Here is a 12,148-nt window from a genome sequence, read left to right as displayed (position 1 = left end):
CACTTGAACATGGGAACTGAAGATAATCAAAACCCAAATCAAATTCGTCAATGTAGCAATTTATTTTACTGAGCAACAAAATTCTTCCATCTTCCTCCTCTGAAAGTAAATATAACTTTGCCCTCTGTTCTGTAGGAGGGGTGTCAAAATTCATAGTTTGATTCATCAGCTCCTTTGCTTTCCTACTGGTGTGCAGTGATTTCCCTACAAGATGGCTCTAAAGCATTTGAATTTTAAATTATCTCTAATATGTCATTGTGTTGTGAAAAAGACATTGTCAACTCATTTGTTTAGACAGAGCACACACAAGCTTTTGTATGTGTGGGAGAGGGAAAGAGAAGCTCTTTCTTATGGTTAAGCAAAAATATCCAGTTGTTGGGGAGGACAAAAATTATTTCTAGAGAACTTCAAATGAGTCATGTCATGTTTAATTCAGTACTAAAATAACCTCAGAACATTTTCAAGGCTCCAAAATTCTATAATTGTATAAAAGTAATAGGCAGGAGGTACCCTTTTCATGAAATAAACACAGAATCATACAAAGATTCAGGTTGTACGACCTCTGAAAGCCATTAAGTGTGACCTCCTAAGAAAAATGTAAGCATCTATTCAGTATTTTTGTATACAGTGTCTTCATAAGATAAATCTCTGTGTAATCTTGACTAATAGAGTTCTGCTTATGACTAGTTAAAGAAGGATAATTATACATTTTAAAAGTCAATTGAAAGCTGCAGAGAGCATCTAAAACAAGAGTGTGTGTGGGCTAGACAAACCTCCTCCAGGAGTGATTTAAGTGTACTTGATCTGTGTAAGGAATGGATTAGGTAATACCTAGACTTCCCTCCCAGGAATACTTCCATCTTAATAACCATTAACCATTTGTTGACCCTTTGTAATATGCTCCCTAAGATTACAGATGCTAAAGACAGATTCAAACAGTGTGAGGGGAGCTTAGAATAGTCCGATGCACCAACAAAGCTACAGGTTTCACTGCAGCTTAATGAGTATCATGATGCATGTGAGTGAAGCCTCATTCCTTTGTCGTTTTTGTTCTTTTTCCTGTTTTTCTATTTGTTTTCAGCTTAACAAGTTTGAAATGAAGAGCCGATTAATTCGATTTATAGCTGAAGATCCCCAGGATCTGCTTCTGCCAAAGGAAGAAGCCATCAGGCTAAGCACTGAAGCCTTCCGGCTGTGGGCTGTGGCTGCTGGCTATGGTCAGGCCTGTGATCTCTACAGGTACAGTCCAAAGCTGGAGAAATGGGAACAGTGGGGTGAAGGGCACAATAGGAAATGGGCATCCTGTTCTAGAGAGAGTGAATTTGGGATCTCTAGGATCACTTGCTACTTCCTTCAGGGAGTCTTACCTCCCTTTCTTTGGTCTCCTGCAGTAAAACTCGGTTTCTAAAGGTATTCATGCTAAGTTCTTGTCTTTTTCTTTCTCTCCCTTATCTCCCACGTTTAATCACTGGTACTCTGTTACTTCTTCTCCGTACTATGGCAGGACACCTGAACTTTTTAGGGCTACATCTTTTTTTGCCCTGAAAGGCATGAATAATCTGTGTTTGCATAACATCAAGACACAGTGAGCGCAGCACACCCAGGATTGAATCTGATGAGCTAAGGGCAGTGTGAGCAGCAGTCACCAGCATGCATACTAAGTGAATCAGACTAATGCCAACAAACTGCACTCTGCATTGACTCTCAGTTCAGTATAAAATTAAAGTTCTTGTACTTGACCTTCAAGGTCTGCACTGAGATAAGTCTGACCTACCTCAAGCATTGAATCTTCTTCATGTAATTACACTGACTTGAAACCACAGATAAGTCTGTGGAGTTGCCCTGAAGAGGAGTAAAGAGGAGGCCAGGAGTAAGTGTCAGAAGGGAGGTTCTGTCTTTGCAACAGCATTTTGAGTTCTCCAGCCCCATCATCTGTCTTGGTTAATAGAGAAAAAAACTGTATATAATTTTTAGCATGGTAAATAATGCTGAGGAAAGAGAAGCAGCAGAAGATTCCTTAAATTTGCATGATTATAACCAAAGACACTTTGAGCATTTCAGAACTAGAGAAACAAGAATAAAATAAATGACATTTTTCAAGAGTTGCTCACAATGCTTGGAGGCAGGGTAGGTTCCATTCAGTCGAGTTGGGAATGACAGAAGTCCTTCTGTCATCTTTTTCCCATGTCTGTTTATTTTTATTATGTTGGTGGTGTTTGTTCTCATCATCTCATTTTAGCAATCCTTATAAACGTGTGATGGGAGGGTGTGTAGAAGATACAGCCAGGATCTTCCTATGGCATGCAGAGAAAGTTCAAGAAGCAATGGGCATAAATTGAAATACAAGAAATTTTACTTCACAGTAGAAAAAAGGTTTTCTTATACTTTTAAGGCGGTCAACATGGAACAGATTGCTCAAAAAGATTGTGGATTCTGCGTTCTTGAAGATACTCAAAACCCAGCTACGCATGTTCCTAGGCAAACTTGCTTGAGTAGGGATTTGAACTGCAGATGATCTGTAGAGATCCCTTCCAACATCATTTATTCTATGATTCTTACTATAGGGATCTCTACCCTGTGCTGGTGAGGATACTTCAGTCCCTGCCTGAGTTGCTCAGCTCTTGCCATGAGAAGAACCCAATGCGTGAGTTGTCTGTCCAGCGAGCTACAGCAGTGATTACTCTGCTGATGCATGTGACACAAACAGCAGGCTGCACAGTGGAGCTGCAGGCCAAGTTGAGCAGGTAGACCCTCTGTCACCAGTGCTGTTTGTTTGAGCAGCTGGTGTCCCGCATTCCTTCTCTTTGGTTAGGAGACCTGGCTGTTCCCTTCTCTGTTTCTTTGTTTTGGGGTGGTGTACTGTTCCACGGGTGAATCCCTGAATGCTGGAGTGTGTTCCCTTTGACGTGAGGTCAGAAGGGATATCTAGACTGGTAGACAGCTGTATGCCTCCTAGCCTGATGAGAGGGAGGAGTAAAAATGTGCATTTAACAATGGGTTACAAGGGCAGCGTTAGCAAAATGCACTGCTGAATTGAGCTAGGAAACTCCTCAGACTTGGCCTTGAGAAAAAAAAAAAAAACCTCTCTGAGGTTTGGAGGAAAGAACCTCTCTGCAGAGACTAAGGTGGGTCAGGATTGACAGAACTTGGCAGTGGATTTGGTTTTGGTATATGTCAAAGCAGTAGAAGTTGCTGAAGACACAAGTACATTTTCTAGTCCAAAGTAAGAAACTCTGAACTATTTTAACCAAAGCTGAATACTGGGGTAACATGTCCAGTAAATCTAGAGCATAACTTAAGGACAAAATAATACAGATGAAGAAACTTTCGCTATAATGAGTAGATTCTACATTTGACCTTTCTGCCTGAAATGGTTTGGATTAGTTTGGTCTGTGGGAATGTGCAAATTTGTTTTTCCCCTAGTGATTGTCATTAGGCTTCTGTCTTCTGGGCTACATGGAACTGGAAATCTTGCTATGATGTTTTGATAAATAATTTATGATTTATGATCAAATGATGTTTTGGAGAGAATTGTTTTTTGAGAGATTTTCACTATCCTGTCATTCTGTTGTGTTTCAGCAATAGTTCAGAAGCTAGTGAACAGATTCCGCCTCCTCCAGTAGCATGGAATCACGTGTCAGGCTTACAGCCTTTCATTGAGACTGGTCTGAAAAAAATCCTACAGGAGATATCCCAGACAGAAACTTGGCAAACTCTCCAGCCTCTGACCACAACTTATATGATCTACCTGGGAGTTTATTACAGGGCTTGCAGCCAACAGGTAAGGCCTGAAAAATATAGGGTGTCTTTTCATCTCACCAGCATCAGTTTGTATATTACCACTAAAAACCTAAAAAAAAAAAAAAAAAAAAAAAAGGCATTGAAGAACATTAAATGAGGACTAGATTTTGTTTACCACACCTCATATCTAGAGTGGGTGGCATTTAGGGTCAAATGAATTTGCTGATCCTTCAGATTAGCAATGCAAAATATCACTGTCTTCATTTCTTCCTTTGGGCTTGGAGTCTCAATCAAGGTATGTGGTAATACTCTGACTGTTTGGATTTACTGCTGAAAACCATAGCATGCAGCAAATATGACCTATTTGGTCATATTTGGCAGTCCTTTCTCTTTGTGGGCTAAATTAAGCTGAATGTTTTTGCATTTGTTGTGGTCTGAGAGCTTACATGTGGACAGTTACTGCAATAACCTGGTTGGAAGATTGAGCGCTGAGGATCATACCATATGAACTTTGGATAAGAGGCAATAAAGATAAATTTATTTGCTGCCCCACTGACATTCAAAGTCAAATTCTGTAACCCAGTCACTGTATGTGACCATCTTCTAAACTGAGTTTTCGGAAGGTTATACATCGAAGGTTATACATCAGTGTGTTATTTTATACTTATCTTAAAGCTATCTTAAAGATTCATGTTCTGAAGATAAATGCAAGTTTCCTCTTTACTGCCCAACTAATGCGTACAAGTTTTGACCTGAGAGAGCTGTCTTCAAGGTGTGGGGATAATTTAATGCCCATAGTTATCCAGACATCTGCAACTCCTCTGAAATTTGCCCCAAACAATTGAGTTTGCTTGCCATGGCTGGGGTGGAAACTGCCAGTATCTTTCAAAGCTATCTTCAGTGCTCCAAAGGTCGTTCGCACCTTTCACCTGCTGTCATTAGGTCATGAGTGTTAGAGAACCAGGGTGACTATTTAAAGAGATTAGTATTCCTTTTTAACCTTTACAGATACACCAGAAGAGCGGCTGCCTAAATTATTTCTTAGGTCCTTGAACTATACCATAAGAATTTTTATTTCCATTAAAAAAAAATGTAATCATCTACCTGTGTTTAGCTGGTCTGATTTAAAAAATCAAACATGCTACTAAAATTTATTTTTATTTTTAATGGGCTAGGGAAAAAAAAAAAATCAACCTGTATGGTAACTAGACAAGTGAGTATTGGGACCTTAGAATATTTTTGTTAGACTATTAAGAACTGAGGTTAACATCTTCTTTAGAGTTTGCTGACTGATTTCTGGAGAGAGTTTTTCCCTGAGGGAAAATCAGATTTTGTTATGGAAATAAGTATTTCTGTATCCTAAAGCAGCATACTAATGAAGGGAAAGTACAGTAAAAATTTGCCAGCATGTTCCTTCAACCTGGAATATTGCTTACTAGGGTCGGAAGAATTCGGATGGTTCACTAAAAGCAACAGATCCTCCCCTGTGCAGTGTTCATCCACAGCCATGTCTTGATGGGTAGGTCAAATGCACTTTATACAGTTGATTTTTTTTTCAAGACCCTCATGATGCCACTCTGCTTTCTCGAGGTAGTTCTGATCACCTTTGTGTTTTCTTCAAGTTAAATGGGAAGATCAGCACATAGATAGTATGGGGAGGGTGGGGTTAGCCACTTAGGGCAAGTTTTCGTTTAGGGAATCTTGCTCCCTTACTTCCAGCCAAGTAAGAATTCTCTGTGATGCATTTAATACTTGAATACTGAGGACACCTTGAGGTGCCAGCTCTCGGCTTCCACACCTTGAGCAGTGAGGCCAGCTCTAACCCATAGCAGTACCAGTACGTAGATGATAACGTGTCTCAAAGAGCTAACTAACAACAGAGAGAGGAATTAAATCATCCTGTCTTTTTCTGCTTTCCCATGTTTCCCCATGTTTTATGCAGCCATCGGTCAATCCAATTGACTGCTTAGAAGAACTGGAACGTTTGACATCTGAGGTGCTGCAGCCTCTTCTCAGCCAGCCAGCCGTACGCAGCATGTGGGATTTACTCAGGTAAAATCATTCCATTGCTAAGAAACAGTTGCCTGAAGCTAAGGGAGTCTCATTGCTGTACTACGTAAGGGAGCTCATTGTACTGCGTGGTCAGGAATGGACAAAGCTCAGTGGTTCAGGGACTGAGAATCCACTCACACCAAAGAAATTCTCTAATGTTGGCCTAGAATATATCAAAGAGCACAGTTCTGCTTCAAATGTTTCCACCCCTACCATTTATTTACCTTGTACCTAAGTGCCCCATGTGTGTGACACTGATAGCTGGGTGAATTAGAGTGCAGTAGGGCTGTGTCTACACCCTGCTCTGTCCTCCCTCTGCTCATAGCAAAAGGCAGGATGGCTACAGAGGTTCTCTAGTTCTTCCTCGCCTACTGGTGCTGCTGCAGTGCCTGCATCTCTACCCTTGATGTAGCTGTGTTTTATATCAATTCCAAATCAATGTTAGTCACTCTTGGCTTTGATTCTTTTTTTTTGTTTCCCTGATTTAAAAACAAGAAGAAGAAGAAAATAACATCAGTTTGAGTCCGTCTTACATTAGTGGGGAAGTACATATACTGTTCATGTGCTCTTATGATGCTTCTTTTATAACATAATTTAAGCTCCTGCAGAGCTCCACAAGGGCCTTGAAAGCCCCCGCAGGAAAGTGAAAGGCCGGATGACAAACTGTCCTTTCAGACATTTGGATAACATGAGTTTTGTCTTGGGCTCCAGGAGCTGTCGAGCACTGCAGAGATATTCTGTCTTTTGGCTGTAGAGGGAGCCTCGCTACCAGCCTGTGAATCAATCCCTTGAAGAGGGGGAACCTGAAAGGTTTAACTTCTAGCCAGGGAAATATCTAGTTGCTTCTAAGAATGTCTGATGTAGGGGGCACTTAAATTTTTGGTTTTAAGTGGCATTTGAATGGTCACCAGAGTGTCTGGCCCATCTTATTTCATGACTGAAAAATGAGATCTGAAGCTTCTATCACCAAAGATTCCAACACAAGGGGCAGCATTTTTGCAATGTCAGTTTTAGATACAAGCTGCCTTTTGGCTTTGCGTGACAGTTTATTTTTGAAATGTCCCAAATGTGTGGGCAGCCTTATTAGCCTGGCTTATGTATGCTTGTGGGGAAATGTGTATATATATTATTAATTTTTTTAATCAAGGGTCCAATACTTTCAAATGTTTGACATCAGAGATGTATCAGTGCATCAGTATTTCTGTACATCATGTACTATTCCACTGAAGATAAGAATTCATGACGTGCTTTTGATCTGATCTCTCTCTCGTTCTTTGTTCACACAGGCCATGTTCTGCTTTGTGCAATCCTCTGTCCTGTTCCCCGGGACCTGAATCTGTGTTGAGCATCATATCTTTGAGTTGTACTGGAGGCAAACCTTCTTTGAACCTAGTTGGTTCCAAGTCCCCTTTCCCCTTCCTCACTGCCCTCCTGTTTCTCATCAATAGCATCACTCACATTCACAAAGGGCTGATCAGCAAGGTGAGTATAGACTTTTTCACTATAAATTCTATGTGAATGGTAGTATACTTGGGAGGGAGGTTAGTGTTTGTGTATTCCCAGGCTTAAGAATGATGTTACTAAGATGATTAAAATAGAATTGTTGTATATTTTTAATTTAAAAATATCAAAGTACTATAGAGAGAAATACCCCCATTTTCAGAATGGGTGAAACAAGGATCTGAAAAATATCCTGTCTTTGAACTCAAATATCCAATTGACACTGGGAAGCTGGGATTATAAAGTGGGTGTCAAATGACAAGGAGGCTTAAAGGATGGATTTATAAAGAATATTTAGAAGGGTTAAGCAACTGTTGTTTGGCTAAACAAAATAGAGTGTCAGAGGAGGGAAGAGAGATGGTTGAAGGATATATAACAAAGGAAAATGGGATAAAAATAAATAAGAGAATGAAAGCTAGAGTGGTTGGAAAGGTTTCTTCCCACTTGTCGCCCCGAGTTGTTAGAATAAGAGTGAGTCATGGAAGAGTGCTAACTCTGAAGAGGAAATGGCAGCGTCCTAGGGAGATGGAGTGCCTAGCATAAGCTTTCTCAAAGCTTTCCTCTGTGATCTTATGTTTAATTAGCTGATCAGTTACTAATAGCGGTATATTGCTAGATGAGAGAAAAACCTTTTAAGTGGCTGACCAGGTTTCTGTCTTACAAAGCAAAGTGGAAAATGTAGGCAGTGACTATCAGTTACCTGATGTCAGGGGTGGTCATGATGGATGCAGGTGAGCCCCAAGGCAGAAAGGTAGTTATCAGGCCATTTCTAAATATCATTTTTGGAGTAGCCAACAGAAATTCTTACGGGAGAAAGCAGGGGGTGGTAGACTTTGGAGAGGACTGTTTTACTTTCCTCCATGCATGGACTGTGTTAGTAGTATTTGTCTCTGCTTCTGATTCCGTTATAGTACAGCTCTGTGCTGAGCTTTGGAGGCCTGAAGGATTATCTGCACCAAAGCTGGCAGACTGGACCTCCGTCTGTAACTCCCTCATCTGCGTGGATGCTGCGCCATGAATATCATCTGCAGTACTTCGTGTTAGCGTTGGCTAAGAGAATGGTATCCTTGCTGGTCCTTTCATTTCTTTCACCCCAGGAATTGGCTTCACCTCGGTTTCTGTAACTCAGCGTGTCAGACTGGCAACTGGCCGTCAGGGTTCTTCCATGTAGCTGGCTTAGGTCTGGTGACTCTTCTGCTGTCTTGACTGTTGTGTGCCATTAGCAAAGAGTATCTTCACTTTACAGTTGCTGATGTGGGGATTTAGATCCAAAATACTTGGGATGGCAAAATTGTATTTTTTCCTGTCTTTGGGCTAGAGTGAGAAGAACTTTTTAACAGCACACTTGAAAACTGTGTCTGCCTTTCTAGGGCAGTAAGAGGAAGCAGAAGAATGTCCGTATGAATGCTGACAGTGCTCACGGTGCCTCAGTTTCTAATTTTCTAGTGAGATCTCTGCCTCAGCTGTCTCCATCCTTGTTGATTGCCCTGTTGACAAATGCTACAGTGTTTTTACCTGGTGTTTTGTTTCTGTGCAGGTGGGCACTTGTCCAGATTACAGACAGCATGCCTCGCTCCATCACTGCGTCGCCCTGGCATTGCTAAGCCGTCTGTTACCAGGGAGCGAGCATCTGGCTTATGAGGTCCTGCTGGATCTTGCCTTTAATCCAGAGTTTCTTCTGTAAGCTTTGCATTTTTTTCCTTCTTTCGGTAATGTGGGAAGACTTGGGAAAGATAGGAAAGCAGAAGTTGGCACTGGAATTTGGTCGTAAATTTTTGCCTTTAGTAGGGCTTGTATTCAAATTGTAGATACTCATTGACATATTCTCAAGTGATGGAGCCTTCCAGTCAGACCAACAGCGTGGTTGCAGATTTCTTTCCAGTGTAGCCATGTTGAGAAATAAGACCACTTTCTTTTGATCTCCTCTGTGGCCAGAGTCCTGTGATTCCTGGTAGAATTGATTTTCACTAAGGTCCAGCATCTACTGTGCTGAGCGTAGTGAGCATACAAAACACATTGCAACCTGACCTACTCTGAAAAGCTCACTAAGTCTTTCTCTAACCCTCACTATACAATTTCTTACATAGACTTTTGCTGATTTGACAATGATGATGTACTTTTACTGGAAGAAATCCTGAGCATCTCGAATATGAAGCCTCCCACGTCTAGCCAAGATGGCAGCAGTTTTAGTTCATCCTAATCACTTTGAAACTTGCCATGGTGCTTCTGTATAGGAGGTTGGACCAATATGCTGCAAAGAGATACCATACTTCTCCAGAAAAATTGCCTTTCAAAAGGAAAGCTTTTTTAAATTGTATTTTCTTGCAAGTATCTGCTATAGAGGCACTATTTGGCAAGAATTTCCACAAGTAATCAGAGACGATGGTCAGTCTCTGATCTGAAATCATGGCAAATGGGTTTGACAGCACCCCTCTCTCCATTTCAATTTACCAGTCTGTATAGTTGCAACTGCAAGCAGCAAAGCTACTGTCGTGAGAATTGTCGTACTGATTCATCCTCCACAACAGAGCGCTGACATTGTGCAGAGGTTTTTCATGCAATACCTTCATGTTGCTAGCTCCAGATGTAGTTCTGTGAATTTCCTGTAGATATCAAGGTAGCTGATGCTTTACAGGCACACAGTATTATTATAACTGAATGCTGCAGAAAGTTGTGCAACTGCTGTGTGTACTACTACTCTCCCTGATCCAGGGAGATCATAGAGATGAATTTTTGTGTTGCTTATTTTTTTTGGCGTTTGGTGTGTGTGGTGTTTTTTGTTTGTTTAATTTTAACTGATGTTTATTTCTGTCTTACAGTGAAGGGAAAACTGGAGGGCCAGAAGCAGCTGACTTTTCTGATATCCTGCATCTGGGTACCAGTGCCAAACTGGCACAGCCTGCCTCTGCAGCAGCAGCATCTTCAAAGCCTACACGTGGTGCCCTGCTGAAAGAATCATACCAGAATCTGCCTGTCATCCGCTCCTGCTACCTCTCTCATTTTGTTCACTTGCAGCCTGCCCTTGTGCATTCCCAAGCATCCTACGAAGGACGGAATTACCTCATCCATTCAATGCTGCTTCCTGAGGTCAAAGGGCCCATCCTGCCTTCAGACTGGCCTTTCTTTCCACTTATCAGCCTCTACAACAAAGTGACTAATGCAGAGACGCGGGGGGCTGTGCTGAACTCTCTCCCACTTGATCTAGTCAACACTGTGACCTGGAACCTTCAGTGGGTCTTGTTGCTGGAAACCTGGCGTGCTAAAACCCTTCAGAGCATCCCTACTGCTGCCAAACTTGCACGACTTATGTGTGTCTTCCTCACAGGTGGTGACCTCTTTCTAGAAGCACTGATCCACTGCTACACAGCTGCCCTTCTCTCTATCTACTGCCAGCCCAAGGCGCTAGACTCCCTAAACTTGGATGCTCCACTCCCTGGTTTGGCTTCCTTCCACGATCTCTATATAAGTTTGCTGGAACAGTTTGAAGGCGTCTCCTTTGGAGATCCACTCTTTGGAGTCTTTGTTCTTCTACCTCTGCAGAAGCGTTTCAGTGTTCATCTGCGTCTGTCTGTTTTTGGGGAGCACACAAGTATCCTGCGGGCACTGGGAGTGCCGCTCCAGCAGGTAATCCTGGCTTATGGTAGTTACCTGTCACTGCACGTTTCTGAGATACTGGGCTCTTGCGTGTTTCTTCAACCTTGATTTGGGCATCCTCCCAGCACTTATCTCTTCCTCACCCCTCAGTGTCCAGTAGAATAGTAATGCTTTCTGTCCCGTGCTCTGCTTTTTCTGATGGTTGAGAAGCTCCTCATTTATGGCCTGTATGTATGAAGGGCTACTCTGCACCCAATGTTCTTCTGACATAAATTACCTTTCCATTAAGTAAGTATTTTCTTTGTCTGGTGAGAACCTTTTCCTCTGCAGTGCATGGACAAACACTTGTTTTTTCCTCTCAGACCGTGTTTCCACAATTGGTTATACTGGAGTTGTGCTTCACTGGGTCCCTCAGTGAGAAAGTTTGATCTGTTAAGTGCAGGACTGCATTTCTTTTGAATGAGCAGAGCATAAGACATGGAATTTATCTCTCTTTAAGTTCTATGTCCCTTGCAAAATACCAGTTGACACCTGATTTTGCCTAAAGTTTGTTAATACAAAGACAACGTTTCAAAAAAAATATTCAAGCAACTGTGAACCAGCAGTTTACATGAGATCAATGCTTTGCATCATGTGGTTGCAATACTTTCATTCTGGATGTAGTAGCCTTGCAGCCAGTTTTTCTATATAATTATGGCCAGATGAGCCTTTTATTTCTTAAGCCAAGTAAGCCAAGATATTCTGACTTGCTTCTTAATGATAACTCTGTTCTCTTGATCTGTTTGTTCTCAGTAGCTCTTCCCTGTCTCTGTTCTAGTTCCACAAATATAGAATCATAAAATATCCCAAGTTGGAAGGGACCCATAAGGATCATCAAGTCCAACTCCTGGCACCGTACAGGTCTGCCCAAAAGTTGAGACCATGTGACTAAGTGCACAGTCCAATCTCTTCTTAAATTCAGACAGGCTTGGTGCAGTGACTACTTCACTGAGGAGCCTGTTCCAGTGTGCGACCCCCCTTTCGGTGAAGAACCTCTTCCTGATGTCTAGCCTAAACTTCCTGTGCCTCTGCTTGACACCGTTCCCACGGGTCCTGTCACTGGTGATAACAGAGAATAGGTCACCTGCCTCTCCACTCCCCCTCGCGAGGAAGTTGTAGACTGCGATGAGGTCCCCCCTCAGCCTCCTCTTCTCCAGGCTGAACAGGCCAAGTGACCTCAGCTGCTCCTCATATGTCTTCCCCTCTAGGCCCTTCACCATCT

The 12,148-nt window shown here is 42.0% G+C and overlaps 1 protein-coding gene across 5 annotated transcripts in view; it reads left to right on the top strand.

The window, feature by feature from the left end:
• RPAP1 (RNA polymerase II associated protein 1) overlaps nt 1-12,148 on the top strand; it is a 46,637-nt gene that overhangs the window by 25,652 nt on the left and 8,837 nt on the right. For all 5 annotated transcript variants that reach the window (XM_040558682.1, XM_040558680.1, XM_040558678.1 and 2 more), the window contains exons 15-22: nt 1,082-1,239; nt 2,565-2,744; nt 3,580-3,781; nt 5,684-5,793; nt 7,080-7,275; nt 8,205-8,354; nt 8,831-8,973; nt 10,113-10,917. In XM_040558682.1, the coding sequence (XP_040414616.1) occupies nt 1,082-1,239; nt 2,565-2,744; nt 3,580-3,781; nt 5,684-5,793; nt 7,080-7,275; nt 8,205-8,354; nt 8,831-8,973; nt 10,113-10,917 (1,944 nt within the window). The remainder of the gene's footprint in view (nt 1-1,081; nt 1,240-2,564; nt 2,745-3,579; nt 3,782-5,683; nt 5,794-7,079; nt 7,276-8,204; nt 8,355-8,830; nt 8,974-10,112; nt 10,918-12,148) is intronic.

Source organism: Cygnus olor, chromosome 5 (genome assembly GCF_009769625.2).
Source record: "Cygnus olor isolate bCygOlo1 chromosome 5, bCygOlo1.pri.v2, whole genome shotgun sequence".
Taxonomy (NCBI): Eukaryota; Metazoa; Chordata; class Aves; order Anseriformes; family Anatidae; genus Cygnus; species Cygnus olor.
The sequence above is the reverse complement of the archived record's forward strand: the minus strand, read 5'-3'. Positions and strand labels throughout refer to the sequence as shown.